This window comes from Poecilia reticulata, chromosome 19 (assembly GCF_904066995.2).
Source record: "Poecilia reticulata chromosome 19, P_reticulata-male-v2, whole genome shotgun sequence".
NCBI lineage: Eukaryota > Metazoa > Chordata > Actinopteri > Cyprinodontiformes > Poeciliidae > Poecilia > Poecilia reticulata.
The window spans coordinates 8,630,429-8,646,261 of record NC_088848.1 but is presented as its reverse complement, the minus strand read 5'-3'; the positions used below and the strand labels follow the sequence as shown (position 1 = coordinate 8,646,261).

The 15,833-nt window shown below is 37.1% G+C and overlaps 1 protein-coding gene and 1 long non-coding RNA gene across 4 annotated transcripts in view; one reads left to right on the top strand and one right to left on the bottom strand.

The window, feature by feature from the left end:
• On the bottom strand, positions 1 to 7,286 carry LOC103481472 (catechol O-methyltransferase domain-containing protein 1). 3 transcript variants are annotated; one of them, XM_008436937.2, is made up of 7 exons: positions 7,201 to 7,286; positions 3,572 to 3,696; positions 3,369 to 3,474; positions 1,426 to 1,544; positions 1,115 to 1,169; positions 463 to 596; positions 1 to 385 (listed from the first exon to the last, which is right to left on the bottom strand). In XM_008436937.2, the coding sequence occupies exons 1-7, from the start codon at positions 7,223 to 7,225 to the stop codon at positions 233 to 235; spliced, it is 717 nt and encodes a 238-aa protein (XP_008435159.1). In that variant the 5' UTR covers positions 7,226 to 7,286; the 3' UTR covers positions 1 to 232. The 3 variants fall into 3 exon arrangements, with proteins under 3 accessions (XP_008435159.1, XP_008435160.1, XP_008435158.1); XM_008436938.3 differs by lacking the exon at positions 7,201 to 7,286 and adding an exon at positions 5,074 to 5,179; XM_008436936.3 differs by lacking the exon at positions 7,201 to 7,286 and adding an exon at positions 4,675 to 4,834.
• Positions 5,312 to 15,833, top strand: part of LOC103481474 (uncharacterized) — a 98,603-nt gene continuing 88,081 nt past the window's right edge. Inside the window, exons 1-2 of the long non-coding RNA XR_536307.2 lie at positions 5,312 to 6,780; positions 8,130 to 8,253. This is a non-coding gene — a long non-coding RNA (uncharacterized LOC103481474). The remainder of the gene's footprint in view (positions 6,781 to 8,129; positions 8,254 to 15,833) is intronic.

Sequence of the window (15,833 nt, the reverse complement as noted above, 5' to 3'; positions counted from 1 at the left end):
TGTATTCTCCGCTAATTTTTATTACAACAGGCAACTTGGTGTAATTCAAGAGGAATGTTTCACTTTAATCAGATTCACTGGCCATTGTTCAGAGGTTAGCTGTCATAAAGACCAATGTGAAAGTTCTGTGTTTAGGCAGAAACTCCCCCCAAAAATGTAACATTTATACAGCATGTGACTTTAAAATGATCCAGTTTAAAGCTCATAGTGGTTTCAAAGACATCATGGAAAACTACAGTTTGACCGCCAGCGTCAGGCCGTCTCCCACTGTGAGCATGCTCAAAGTAACCCGGATGTCTCTGTGCAGCTTCTTGTTCAGCTTGTCGATGGCAACGGTGTCGGCATCATTGGGAGACGGATTCAGAACCCTCCCACTCCACAGCACCTGAAAACGCCACAAACATGTATTACCATCCATAATAAATGGAAAAAGAACGTTCCTGTTTTCAGTGAAGCTCTCACGTTGTCGATAGCGACGATGCCTCCTTTCCTCAGCAGTAGCAGAGACTTTTCGTAGTAATTGTCATAGTTAACTTTGTCTGCGTCAATGAAGACAAAGTCAAACGTTTCGGCCTGGCCAGAAGATAGGAGTTCATCTGTTAAAGAAAAACACAAACAGTGGAAACGTGTATGTTTAGGTAGTAAGTCAAGCATAAGAAACTGATTAGGCTTTCACCCCTTACTGCTGGAGTTATTTCACTAGATGCAGCACAGAAACAGTATTGTCTGTTGTATAGCTTCAGGCAGCACAAAACCAACTATTTGTTCTCATATTTAGAGGAATTTAAGATTTTGTTCTGACTCATGACTAAAAATCTGCTATTCAAAGCCATTTTAGCCATTATTACTTATGTGGAGATGAAGCTTTATAGTGGTCGGATATAAAAGGTTAAGCTACATTTGTAACAGGTTGCGTTATGTATGAGTTACTCCTTACAACCCAGACGGGCTTTTCTGAGTTAAGCATATCTGCATATTGAACAAACAGTAAAAAAGTAATAAGTGACATGAGGACTTCCTGTGTTTAAGAAGTGAATAATTCCCAGTGACTTTCCCAACATCTGAAGTACAATCCCTGCTAAATTCATGTTATCGAAGATTTGAAGCACTATACCGAGAGTTTGCAGTGCCGGTTGAATGCGGAGATCGATTTTATGTTCAACTCCAGCCTGTAAGCAAAAATACAAACATTAAAACAAAAAAATCAGTAATCAGAAACTCATATTTACACCAGGCATATACACTTTGATTCAGTTCACCCCTTGCTTCCAGCAGATCCAGCTGTTTCATCACAACATACTGAGCAATATCAACAGAACTACAGCCTCTTTCCAATATATAGTATAAAAACAAAGCATATATGGTTGATTAAGTCCAGAATGCCACCTGCTGTATTTCAGTCATCAGAGTAGATAATTACTGTACCTCTTTCCAGAACGGTTTGCCGATATTTGTGTATTCTTCACTTATGTCACATGCTACCACAGCTCCATCCTCAGGCAAGGACAGCGCCATATTGAGAGTGTTGTAGCCGGTGTATACTCCTGTGAATACAGGGTTAATGTTGAAATGTGATAACACAATAAGTAAAAACTTCAGAAGTACGTAAGTAACCTTGTGGCTTTACAATCAGTAGTTTCCATAACCTGATAACATATTCATAACCAAGTTTCAAAGTAAAGCCAAACTTTGGTGTATTTTATTGGGATGAAAAAAAAAACAGGCACACAAAGTAGAGCCCAATTGTAAAGTTAAAGGATGTACTGCAATCATTAGCTGGCTTGTGCTAAAATGCAAACAAGCCTTTTTATGCATGTCTTTTTATAATAAATACAAATAAAGATGCACTTAAGAAATAAAGTTTGATTTGGTCAAAACATATTTCAGAGTTCCTTCTCTTTCCGTACAGACTAACACGCTGCTACTCAGCTCAGACATCAGGGTGACTGTCTGCAGAGGTATGTCTCAGCAGGCTACACTTCTCCTGGAGAAAGCTGATTTCCTGGCAGCAGATGCATCCAAACAGGCTTTTAATCGGCTTTTGAAACGTGTGCAGCGCTGTTGGCCAGGCGGCAGCATCACAGTGGAAGGATGAAAGAACAGATTATATAAGAACGAGAGCAGGGTACTGTTTTAGACCAATTTGACTCAACTTTATGTTGATTTGTGGCCCATTATTTCTAAAGATTTAAAAATGAATGAAATCCGGTCTGTTCAGCATGGCCACTCTTTAATATGTTCTATAAAAATTGATGCTTGAGCACCACCCACACAAATACCGGAAGAAGATTCCTACATTTCCAGAAAAAGAAAGCGGTTCCCACTTTTTATTGGTATATTTCAAAAGTATTGTCAGAAACCATTTAAGAATTTTTAAAGATTGTTTTAAAGATCCATAAAAACTGGTTAAAACAGTCTTAAAAGGGAAAACAATACAAAACAGTCTTTTTCCCCAGATCTTGGTACTTTGGCTCCTCGCTTTAGACCTGCGGTGAGGAATTCAGCAGTAAGAATTGACAACAGTTACAAATGTGAGAAACTGGTTGATGGCATAACCAGTTTCACCATCTGGAAAACTGGTGACTTCCGACTTTACCCAGATGTAGGTTTAATTTCAGCTAAAGTTAAACCCCTTCTGGGGCAAAATGACCTTAAAAAGGTTGGATGTTTTTATTGGGTCCCATATCAATTATTGCAATGAACTTTATGTTTGCGTAAAGCAGAGTTCCCTTATTTGTTGATAAATACTTGAAGACACAGTCACATCACTTCTGTACTCCATTCACTGGCTAACAGTATATTTTAATGTTGCACCTTTTTATTTATGTGACCTTTTACACACATTACCCAAACATTACTGACCAACATCTTCCCTAGGTCAAAGTTCAAACAGTGTGGTAACCATTCATTTGCAAAAGTTGGTCCATACCTGGGAAATTCATGGCCTTTTAAATTGCTTACCATTAATGATCTATTCCTGTTTAAAGCTAAGCTAAAACACATTTGTTTAGAGTGGCTTTTAGCACATGGTAGCACTACGAAACTTATGTTAATTTGTTTTTAATCTGTCTTTATTCTAGTCTGTTACTTTAGTCGCATTTTAATTCTGGCTCTAATAGAAAGCACTTTGACTCAGTAGTGACTGTTGTGAAGTGCTGTACAAATAAAAATGCATTTTTAAGATGTTTAAAAAAAAACAACAACCTTGTATTGTGAAGTGATCCGCCTGTCATAGAATAGTGTCAAAAGCCATAAGAAATCCTGTAACAGTTTTCCACAAAACTTGCATTGTGGCAATACATAATTTTTAACCTCACAGTTTGTCATCAAGGCAAGAGAAAGTGAAACTAATTTGGACGCCTACTTACCAATCTCCAGTACCTTTTTGGCTTTAATTAGTTTAGCCAAATTGGCCATGAACTGCGCCTGCTCACAGGCAACCATCATGAAGTTCCAGGAGTCCTGCATCGTTCTCTAAAAGCAGCGAACAGAAACTGATCACATACAATTTCCCGAAACCTGATTGTATCTGACCACACAGAACTCACAAAAGCAGTACTCCAATACTGACCAGCCGGAGGCTTTTCAGAACCGGATGTTCCCTCAGCGAATGATTAAGCACATACTGCATCAGTGGGTTGTCTTTTCCCCCGACGTGACTTTTGGAGATGCTCATTCTGAATGATTTCTTTTTTCCTGAGGGCAAACATGAAACAATAAGGATCTCAAGAGTCCAGACCCCATGGAATTGCAGTCTGGTGTAGGGGCTGTTATTAAATTGAGAAGTAATCCAGGGTAAATGACCTCAGAAGGGAAATGCAATTTAAGTATTTGAAGCAACAGACGCTGCTATAAGACGACATACAAAGGAAAAAATTATGTGATTTAATGTTGTAGCTTTAGTGAAACATAATAGGTTGACAAGAGATTTTTATCTGACATAGAACATTGAGGAGAGTCATAAAGAAACCAAGAAAAACTAAATGGGCGGTACGCAACAAATCTTAAAATTTAATAAGATACACACTACACATGAAAGTTATCTTGACTGAATAATTTAGCTTTTACTAAGTGCAGCATTTGTTTTGTATAGATCTGTTTCTCAAATCCATTTACTGGGACATCTTTCTCTCCTAGCACAATGGACAACAGAAAAGGTTCAGTTAAAAAGTGAAATATATACACACAGTGAAATATGCTTTATTAAACTATAATAAAGTTTAACATATCAAATAGAAAAATTCAAGGGGTAAGTAATTATTTTGAAACAGGATATTTCATCAAAGTTTAAACAGTTGTCTCAGATTAGGTTTGAGGAGTCATCGCATTTATATAAAAAAAAATTTTATTACTTCAAAAACCCAGTTACACTAAAACGGTTTTCTCCTTAACCTTGTTTTTTTTTTATACCCTAAATAAATTAACATTTGAAAATATAACACACATTCACACACACCACCAGTCTAATCCTGAAGGATTTCTTCTCTTTTGTTATTTTTGTTGCACTTAAATTAGATCAATGAATTAGAATATGGACCATTTCGACTTTTCCCTCCAACTTGTGCACACACACGCGCTCGCGCAAACCTGTTCCTGGACGGGAACCTGGAAAGCCTTTGTAAATCTCAGACTGTATTTACATTATGAAAAAGAGCCGAACCTCTTCGCTCTTACCAAGGACATATCCTGCCACGAAAACAACCCCGACGGCGAGAGAGCCAACCAGAGCCTCTTTGGAAATATTGCGATAAGACATGTTTGTAAAGAGTGAACAAATATCCACGCAGGATTACACAGCAGGGCAGCGCAGGCTCTTCCGTGTTGCCTCAGCTACTTTACCGTAATACTGTCAGGAAAATACGACGCGCATAAGATGCAAAAGAGCATAATTAACTGATGTTCTCGCCTGTTGATGCATGTGCTAAAGGGAAATGATGCCCAAAAATGTTAATCATAAGGAATGACAAAAGGGAATTATTATGCAATCGAATGAGCAAGGTAGCGTTGCTGGCTGCAAAGGCATGACATAAAGCGTGAAACGTAGCTCAGTCATGTAAACAATATTTAACTCACCACTTTTAAAGTCAGGAAACCTCCTTCCCTGGGCTGCAATTACTGAGGCGATTCCTTCTCAAATGAGCCCTGAAAACCGGGTAAGTCACGTGTGTCTGACAGTGATCATGTGATCCCCTCAAGCTTTTGTGATAGGACTGTAAAGAACAGACGCCCCCTGTCAGAACCGAGGTTCTCTGCAAATTATTGGCCCATTTAATAGAAAACATTTGTTTAAGGTTTTATGATGCTGTCCAGATGTTGGGGGACAGGAGAAGTTATAAGAAAAGTCTTGTTTAAGGACTTTCATTATGAAAACCTAATATTTACATCTCTTTTTCTAAATTAAATTCTCAATGTATTCAGTGTGAGATGGGCAGCTTGTATAAAGTCTCCCAGGGATTTCATTTCATGCTGCTCAACCTGCATCATTGGCCAATAGCGTGGACACACATATTGTTTTCTTTTCAGCCACGCCTTACTTTTTGTACATTTAACAAACAATTATTTTGGGTGTGACACATCAAATGCATAAAGTGTTTGAGCGGAGGAACTGGTTGGTGGTGCTACTAGTTTAGACATCTAGAAATCTGGCGACTTCTGACTTTAACCAGAAGTCGGTTGAGCTTTTAGTTGGCTTCTGGCTAAAGTTAAACTCTTTCTGAGTGAAAGTGGCATTGGAAAGGCTACGGATGACCAACATCTTCGCCAGGTCAAAGTTCAAGCAGTGTGGTGACCATTCGTTTGTGAAAGCTGTGAAATTCATGACATTTAAATTGGATTACTTTGTGTCTGTCACATCAGATACATTAAAGTTTGAGTTTGTGACATTTCTCTAACAAATAAAATGCAAATGTAACATTAAGTATTTATGTATAGTGGATAATTATGAAGTGGAAGGAAAATATTGCATGGCTTTAATTTAAATATATATGATATATTTATATATGGCAGTCATTTGTTGCCAGGCCCATTTATTCTGATACCTCTAAATGAAATCCAGTACAACTAACTGCCAAACTGACAAGTAGCATCCACTTAAGTATAATTAAATCTCAGAATAAATCCATCTGTTTCGCCAAGTTTTTCCTCCCACTAAATTTTCTATTAGTTTACTTGGGTTCAACACCTGCTAAATGCCCGCTTCTTCAACAATGACCTTTTGTGTTTGAACAACTTTAATATCAGCAGTTTCATGCTTGTGTGGGCCATAATAGTGTATCAGAAATTCACTGTTAGCACTACGTAATGTTTTAGTTTTCTGAGAACTGGAATTTTGTGTTTTTCAGTCACTGGAAGCCACAATAAAAGTTAAGACTTAATTATATCACATATTAAATGTATAGAATAGGTTTAACTTTTTAAAATCGAATTACAGAAATAAATCAAACCTTTTGATGTTTGTAATTTATTGAGATGCAACTGCATTAACTACTTCTACCTTAAGCTCAGTTGAAAAATCTTGAAATAACCCTGAAAGCAATGAGTCCACTAAAGATAAACATTAAGTAAAAATTGGGTTTAAGCTCGTTTACTAATATTCCTTTCCGCTGCTCGAAAACATCTTCCCAAGATAATATCTTCCCTGAGGAAGAAAACTGCCTTCTGTCTCGCTGAAACATTAAGTTGAGGTGCTACTTCCTTCAATCACCACACGGGGGCGCTGCAGCATTAGCAGCCCTTCCGCCTGCAATGCACACAAATGCTAGGGAAGGAGGCAACGGGTAGGTAAGTTGTTTAATTATGTTTACTCCCAAAAAGTAAAACGGAAACAAACTGGACTAGAAATATAAGAAACCCGTTACAAGCTGAGGACAAGTCAGGCAAAGAAATGGTGAGAATCTGCGGGAACTGGAAAAGAAACAATGGCTGCAAAGTGACATGATTAGTAAATGAGAGCAGGTGTGACTAAAACGAACGGAGTTCCGGGCTGCTAACAAAAGAAAATAAATGTAATAAATTACATGAAGACAAACGGAACCACCAAAATACAAAGATATCAAAAAAGGGAATAAATCCACAGACTGTTCATCCACCAATCTCTGAACTTACTGAATACAAAAAAATATGCTTCTGCAACCTTTGGTGTATTGCTTTCTGTACAAATATTTATACACAAATATATCAAAAATACTAAACGGTTCTCACCACGAACTGCTTTGAATACCTCCATGAAACGACGAGAAGTTCAAACTTGTCATGTAGAGAAACTCGATTAATCTTTTAAAGTTCGACTGCCCCCTTCTGGTTAAATATACGAACCGAGTCACTGGAATTTTTCTTTACGTTTTAAAATTCTGGAATTACTCCCATTAAACAAATAGTAGACTTTGTGCGCCATAATCTAAAAACTACATTACTACATTACTTTCTCACATGTGCTTTGACTTTGTGCATCAGTAATGTTTTTCTATCCTGATTTTATTTAGTTCGTAATGTATGTGATTTATTATGTTAACTATTACTAGTTCCCTACAGTTCTTAAAATGGGCTGAATCATTTTAAAAACTTGTAGCAAGTTATGCTTTTCACTCAGGCTGTAAGGTGTTCATTGTGTGAGATGTCATTGTTTCCACTTGTAATTCCTGTATTCATGCACAAAGGGGCAGTGATTACATTGCAAATAAACTTACACATGTCTCAGCTGTCTGGTGTGTCCACAAAAATCTATTTTTCACATTTCTGGAGTAATAGTTGTTAATCTGAAAAATTGATTAGTTTTTTTTTCTCTATTGATCTCTAAAGAAATAATAGAACATTTTCTTTTGTACGTTTGACTCACTGACTGTCTTGACCTCTGTGTTTATGTGAAAAGAGGCAGGATAAGCTCCATTATTCCATTATTTTAAGCAAATTGGACACAAGTGACCAAGATTATATTACTAAAGGTGGTTTGATTCCTAAATGTCTTATTTATCAATAAAATAAAGGAATTGAGCCATGACACACTGCATAACATTGAACATAATTGTATCAATCTAATCTGCTGTTGATTTCAGCAATAAAAGATTCAAGCAATAAGAGCTTGTTCCTTTACTTTTAGATTCTCACTCTGCTTCCTGACTTATGGTTCGCAGGCCAAGTGGCATGCAGTGACAGAGTCCAGACAACAGGAAAGAATAGAGTAACCCCCCAGGAGAGTGGGGACGTTAACATCTGGGCTGGAGAGGTGTGACGTTTGCTTCAGAATAAACCTCTGCTGTGAGTAAATGCAAAAGCAGAGACACAACATTGGTCGGTTTGGCTTTGATGTTATGGACAACTTTTATCGACTACAAGTAGTATCCACGGTCTTCTGCAGAGTCCTGGAAGATTGCTTGTATTTTTATTTTTTTTACTAGTTTCTAGGGACTAAAAACGGATGAAGGACCTTAAAGACTCAACTATACAGGGTCTGGTCCGAAATGAGTTTACATATTTACCTTTTCACAGGCCTTTTTTTTTTTTTCTAAATTCAGAAAGTAACACAATGAAAAGCACCAAAAGTATTTTCAGCAGCATTATTTATTTATTTTCTTTGCATTATTTATTTATTTTTCTTTAAAGGCAGACAGGTTGTTGTTCTGTGTAGCTCACTATTTTACATCTTTAATGGAATTCTGACTATGCAGTGCCTTGTAACGGTATTTTACCTGCTAGCTGAGTTTTTCATTCAGTGTGTTTTGCGATTTTATGTGATGCATTAAAACAAAGTAGTGCATAATTATAAAGTGGAAAAATTAATAAATATCTTCACATTTATAGATCTCTAGGAACATTTCTGCCACTTTGTGTCAGAGTGCCTATGAACATCAATTGTCAAGTCTTGCCACAGATTCTCAAGTTAAATTCAGCTTTGCACTTTCACTGCACCTTTCTCAGACATGAAGGTGCTTTAAACTGTTCATGCTTGTGGTTGTTGTCCTGTTGGAAGGTAAACCTCCAGACAAGTTTATTTCAGCCTCTAACAGGTTTTCTTCCAGGTTTGTTCTATATTTAGCATCATCCATGCTCTGATTAACTCTGACCGGCTTCTGTAGCCATACTAAACAAAAATATTTCAATGGCATGATTATTTTATGAACTCGCATGAAAATGTTGTATATGAAAAGTCTGTGCTTTCTAAGCCTAGCGAGGCAATATTCTTCATGTCAATTAGTTGATGAAAACGTTATGGCTATCTCTATACTTGGCATTAGACAGCTCCTCTGCGACAAGCTTTATTAGTTGTTCTCATCTTTACCCATTGTTAAACTTTATTACCGAGCAAACACGCCCCCACAAACTCCACTGCTGAGCTTTTTCTCCTTGCCAGACAATGAAATGTCATGTACGCCTCTTGTCTCAGCTCTGGAGCTTGACTTTGGCAGCAGTCTTTCTCTTTGACTGACATATGAGCGAGTGATACAGCCCCATCAAAAAGTGCTGCCTGACAGTTTGATATGACAGGCCTCTTCAGACCAAATATACTCCTCATTCCTGGCGCTACATCATCCTGACAAGACCAAAAGTGCTTAAAAACTTGATTTGGCTCTCAGTAGTTTGATGGAGATTTCAATGTATTATGGGAAAAAAACCACTTTCAGATATTATTCCTACTATGCATCTGCTCATTGTTAGATTTTTATAAAATCAAAACTGTTTGTTAGTTTATATTTTGCTATGAAATGTCAGAGAATTTGTGGGACTGATTGGATGCGAGTGAATTCTGCTGGGTTTCTGTCTCATTTATCAAAAAGGATTCCTGTTTGATAATTTTTAAAAAAATGTTATAATGTTTGTGTTGATGTAAACAAAAACGATTATTTTTCAAATGTAAAGTCAACAAAGTTTTACAGTCATTGTTAAAATATCAGACTTGTCTAAACAAGTGGATTTAGTGGCTACATTAAACATTCACCCAGAGTGAAGCAGGATAAATCATGGGATCAGTGGATTATTTATCACCTCTTTCCATTAAATGAGCAATCAAGACGAAGGTGGAATCTAAATTGAAGCAGCCACTGAAAACCTTGTGTTTTTTCTCCTTTCCCTTTGTCTTGACTTGCCCTGTAACCACCAGAGTCTGAAAATGACTGTCATCACTGCTGAGAGCAGATCGGGTCTGACTTTAGGTTTACAAAATAGCAGCCTCATTGGACTGGCAAGAATTCATGAAATCCCAGTTTTTCCATTCCTGCCAGCGTTGTCATTGTACAGAATAAAAGTTTCCCTACAAAATGATCGCATACATAATTTGGAAGTATACACAATCCCAGGTCAATGTCAAAATAAATTAAGAGTTTTTGCTCCCTGTTCCATCTGTAGCACCGGAGTAGATGAAGTAGTTACATACTAGGATACGTAATCGAAGGCTATTTCTTCTCGTCCTGTTTATTATCTCATTTAATGTGTAAATTTCTGCATATTTGCTCTTTGAGAACTATTTGTTGTGCTGGTTTGGAAGCCAAAACTGCAAATCATGCAAAGCTCCTTTCCATTGAAGTAACATTTGCTGTTCACAAAATTACCCTTACAGCATAAACTTATGGTTGATGATTTGTTCTAATAGTGTCTAATGATCAACCCAACTGGACTAACATCAAGCAAAAGCATTATTTAATACTACCTCATTACAGTGCTTATCTACCTAAATGCTGCTATTTGTGTAGCTCAAGGGAGTTTAAAACCATTGTTTTTCTAACTTTCTGTAGCAGCTAGCTGTGCTGCAGTGATGATGCTAGCTTTTCACAGAGGAGGAACAAGTGCGGCTTCAGTTTCAGCTGGGTTATCTGTTTTTATCGTTTTCATCTACTTCTACAATATTGCAAAAGCTAGCAGCTATTTCAGCAGAATCTCATCTTAAGTAAAACAAAAATTATTTCTTTTGCTGCTGATGGAGGTTGATTTTGCACTAAGTTGTGTTTTTGCTGTCACTATGAGGATTCCCCTACCCTCTATTTCAGACTGCATTAGAAAAAAAAATCAACTGTAGTTCCTATAAAGTCACAATGTTTTTATGTTAAGTGCTCTTCAACCCAGGGCTCCTCATCCAATATAGCCACTGAAAGAATAAAATGTAGTGAAACATGCAATGTGGACTTTTTATTTGCCTGTTTGAAGGGCTGCATTTCTCTTTATCTGCTGCCCACATAAATCTGTTAATGGTCTTTTTTTGAACATGGCTTAAGTGTTCAACAATCTTGAGAAAAAAAATTATTAGCTTATATTGTTAATAGAAAGTTAACGTGGTTGCTGAGAACATCAGAGAACTCTCCCACTGCTTTTGCTTTTCCACCACACCATTAAGTGAAGTAACCTGCATCCTTCCAAGATGCAGGTTCTAAGTTTTGACTCCTGCGGTAAATTGGACCCACACTGCTGTCTGTGTTTTGTGGGTAATGAGTGAATCAAATGGGAGAAGCAAAAGCTAGTGATACACCAAACCAGGCTGAGCGGTTAAACAAGATTAATGTGATTGGGTTTGGTTATAAGACGCGTTTACTGCGAGAAAACTTAACAGCACTCAGATTGATGCCATGCATGTTTGTGCAAATTTAACCTTAGCTTCAACTCTTGTAAAAATGACTGTGTACAGGCATATATATAAAAAAAAAATCCCAACAATTTTTATGTCTGAAACTAATTCTTTGTTTGTGTAAACAAACATGGCAAATAAGGCTGATTCTGGTTCTGATTAATAGAAAAGAACATTTAATTTGAATGATCTTATTTACACTATTTATTGTTGAACTGGAGATTTAATTTATACACATAATTATCATTTTAGAGTCGCATGAAAATAATTAATAAACTAAATTACACGTTTTTGTAAATTATTAATGGATTTTTAAAAATGTTTTCTACCATTAGCAGGAAGATTTGTTCACTAATTATTCTTGTACATGTGCTGTCATCACATGGGCGTGTTAATCCTCATCACTGTGATTTGCCTACATGCAACCCTCCTATTTAGCTCATAAAATGTATAAACCTTAATGATTCATGGCAACCATTTACATAATTTATAATTAAATCACAACCTGATGGCCTGGAATTTATTAATAGTGAAAGTGAATGTGCCACGGTTGTAATATACTAATTAATATCTCCAGTTATCATTGGCACGTTGCTCGCTTGGCTGGGGTCTGGTTCTGGGGCAGGAATAATACATTGCAGCAACGAATTATATGTGCATTTAACTGGGAATGTCCTGGAGTGATGGCCACAATATGCATTTGCCTAGAGAGCTTAATAAGGGAATTGGTTTTATCAGAGTTGTCACATGTTCTGTCTAATCATTATGAACACTGTGTAGATGGGGCAAATGCATTTTCATCCTCCAGCTTCAGATCAGGGCTGCAGGGCATCTTTAATGGTGTTGTACACATTTCCCACAGTCACACTCGCTGTAAACCACATGTGCTCTCTCTGACGCACTTCTTTCTGTAAACTATAGTAAAATAAAAAATTACCTGACTGAGATATGTTTTACTTATTATTAAATAGTCTTCAGTGATGAAATGTTGAATTGCAATATCATTGGCCCTGTTATATAGCTTTTCATGTATTTTGTGTTATTGTTGTCAAATCTGTTTGGATTTATTTGGAATTTATTGAATGTGAAAATATTCATTTCTTTTAATGTAATATAAATTGTATAAGTTAAACCAGAAATATACAGTAGGACATATTATTCACTTTTGGTCTTATTATGCAGGTGGTTGGTTAATTGATTTTCCATTCATTTAATAAAAAAGGGTTCACATTGAAGAAAACAATTTTCACGTTTAAGTTTTTAATCAATGGACCGCTTACTGCCTTTCTATTTTTATTTATTTTTTTGTTTTTTTATGTGACTTGTATACAAAGAAAACTGACATTTGTTATTAATTTTTAAAATGTAAGATTACCCATGGGGTATTACCATTAATTGATCATGTCTGTTGTTATGTCTCACATTGTTTGTAGCAAAATTTTCAAGTCTTATTTCATTTAATTATTTTCTGACTGCTATTTCACATTTTATTTGGAATCTTTATTTATTTACTGGTTTATCATCAGATTTTTCAATACTAGTAAATTAATGAAATACTTTCCTTGAATATGTTGATGCATATTTGAACACTTGTGTTGTCAAGTAGTTGTTTTTGCCTGTAATATGCTAATCTTCTCATAAATACGAGGTTGATTCTCCAGCAACTATCTCCTGTTGTTAATGCCTGAATCTGGATTTGAGGAAGTGACTCCTTTTAGCCATGAGTAAATTTGGTAAAACCTTTATAAACATTCCTCCTCCTGCTAAAGTGCAGCACATAATAAGCAAACCAAAACCAACCCAAGGCAAAGATCCATTTTATTAGAGGTGGTTATAAGCTTATAAGCTTTGCGATGTGCTGCAGTTACATTATTTACAAAAACACAAAGGTCAGATCCTGTTCCCTCCCTCGTCTCATGAGCTTATTATATTCTTAGTTCAGACAATTAATTCAGAAGCGAACATCCATTAACTCTTTCTGCAGCATTGGACAAACAAAGGAGTCCCCTTCACCAATGCTCCCAGAGGCTTTACTACTATCTATTGATCTGCTGTCACCCAATTTTGCCGTGACTTATGCCCTGCTTAATTCCCATTACTGTGCACACTGAAGCCTTATCAGGGAAAACAATAGGCTTGTTGTCACTGAGGGTAAAAATATGAGCAGGCCTGTGACAGTGCGAGCGCAAACTCATGACTTCAGCTCCACGAGCCCTCTTGGTGACCTCTGCACTCATGTAAGCCAGCTTTAAACCCAGTGCCAGAATGCTAAGCTCATTCTGGATTGTTTGCAGATGAATCAGAAAATTGGATCTTGCTCATTTCATAAAAAAAAAGAGCCCCAAAAGAAACCGCTGGGTCGGCTCTTCAGCCATAAAGATGTCGTTCTGATGTGTCTGCAGCAATGATGCTCTTCAATTCCTGCATGCCTCCTCTCCTGCTCCTCAACTACAGCTGCTATCTCCTCCTTTCAATTATGTTTCTCTGCTCTTTGAGACAAAGAGTAATAAAGCTATAAATCGTGACTCCTGCAGAAGGTATGGACATTCTGTCTCTGAGCCGCAGTTGAAACTGCCATAAACCACACACAAAGTCACAGATAAGGATTTACAGTTATTTAACATCATCCTTGTCCACTGAATCACAACGATAAGAGAATTAAGCAATGGCTATAGCTTCTTTGTCCCCTTGTCATTGATTTTCTTTTTCCTCTTCTTTTTAACCAAGAGGCAGAGTGCTGCATTTTATCGAGCACCTTATTTGCTTTGAGCTTAAGAGTGGAAATGGAGCTATCTGGTTTATTTTACTGGGCTCCGGGAGCTGCATTGAATTAATTTAGCAGCTAAATGAGGCTTCTTGATGTTTAATCTCCTTCTGTAATGTAAATGTTTGAAATGGGAAGCCTCTAAATACAGTGCCTTGCAAAAGTATTCCCACCCCAGGAATTTTTTTCAACCTTTTGTCTTGTTTACAACCACAAACTTAATGAAACTTGTGTTTTATTAAGATTTTACTTGATAGACCAACAAAAAGCTGAAAATTTGAGTCAAGTTTAGTCTTGGTTTTGGAACTTTTTTTGTTTTACAAATGAAAATCTAAAAAGTGTGGTGTGCTTTTGTATTCATGTCTCTACCTACATCCACAGACTGAGGCAGAGACTTTCTGCTAGTTCTCCTTTGCATAATAATAAAACATGCTTTGATCTAAACTGTGAACCTTCACGACAGTCTCAAGTAGTTTTCAACCTCTAACACGTTTTCTTAAAAAGACTGTCCTGTATTCAGCTCCATCCATCTTGGTCTCTGTCACATAAAGTCCAAATAAAATCCACCGTAGTCGATCCTGAATGTGTTGAAGCATGGGACCTGGTGTTTAGTTCCATTGTCATCCTACAATGTGTCTTTTTCTGAATTGAAATTATGTTTCCTTTTTAAACTCCTTAGACAAAACACATGACTTGATTTGCTGGCAAATACCATTGACTATTTCTAACAGTTAGTGGTATTTTGTTTCCAATGCAGCAAAAGTATTCCCTGTTAAAGAAGTCTTTGTTCCACCAAAAATATGAGTACATTTCCCTCTTAGCGGATTATGTCCCAGTTTGAACAAAGGCGTGTTTAGCTTAGCGGAAGTTAGTCACTCATTTCAGCGTGAAAACACTTATGTCAGTGCCTTCGAGAGTCGGCAAAGCTGCAACCATTCAGATTTAATGATTCAGTCGCTGTTTAGCTTCAAGTTCATGACCCCAGAGCTGTGATAAATGTCAAGCGCAACAATATGCCGCTAACTAGACATGCCGCTGCCAGCCAATCATCTCGTTATTGACTGGAAACGCTGTAATGTGACTCTAACTGCTGCGTTACAATGGGGTTATGTGTATAACAATGTGGGCCAGTTATTCAGTCTGGCTTGAGTCATGTTCTTTTTGCTCGAAGCGTTGGGTGTTTCAGCTCTGGATAAAAAAAAAAAAGTAAAAAAAAGTATCAGGGTGGTTCAGGTCAAAGTCTGGCTCAACATGTATTTTTTGGGGAGCCACTGTGGCTCAGTGGAAAGCGTTGCCACCAATTCCTGCTTGCGGGTCTGCCGTACGTCAGTGTGATCCTGAGCAAAGCGGCCGGTGAATATTTTCTTTTGGAATTTGGAACTTTTTGAAGTGTCTTATTGCAGAACATTTCCTTTGAAACTAAGAATAAATGGTAGTATGTTATATGTGTTACCCTGTTGAAGGTGTGCCCCACCTCTTGTTCAATAATTGCTGAAGATGGGCACCAACCCCCATGCAACT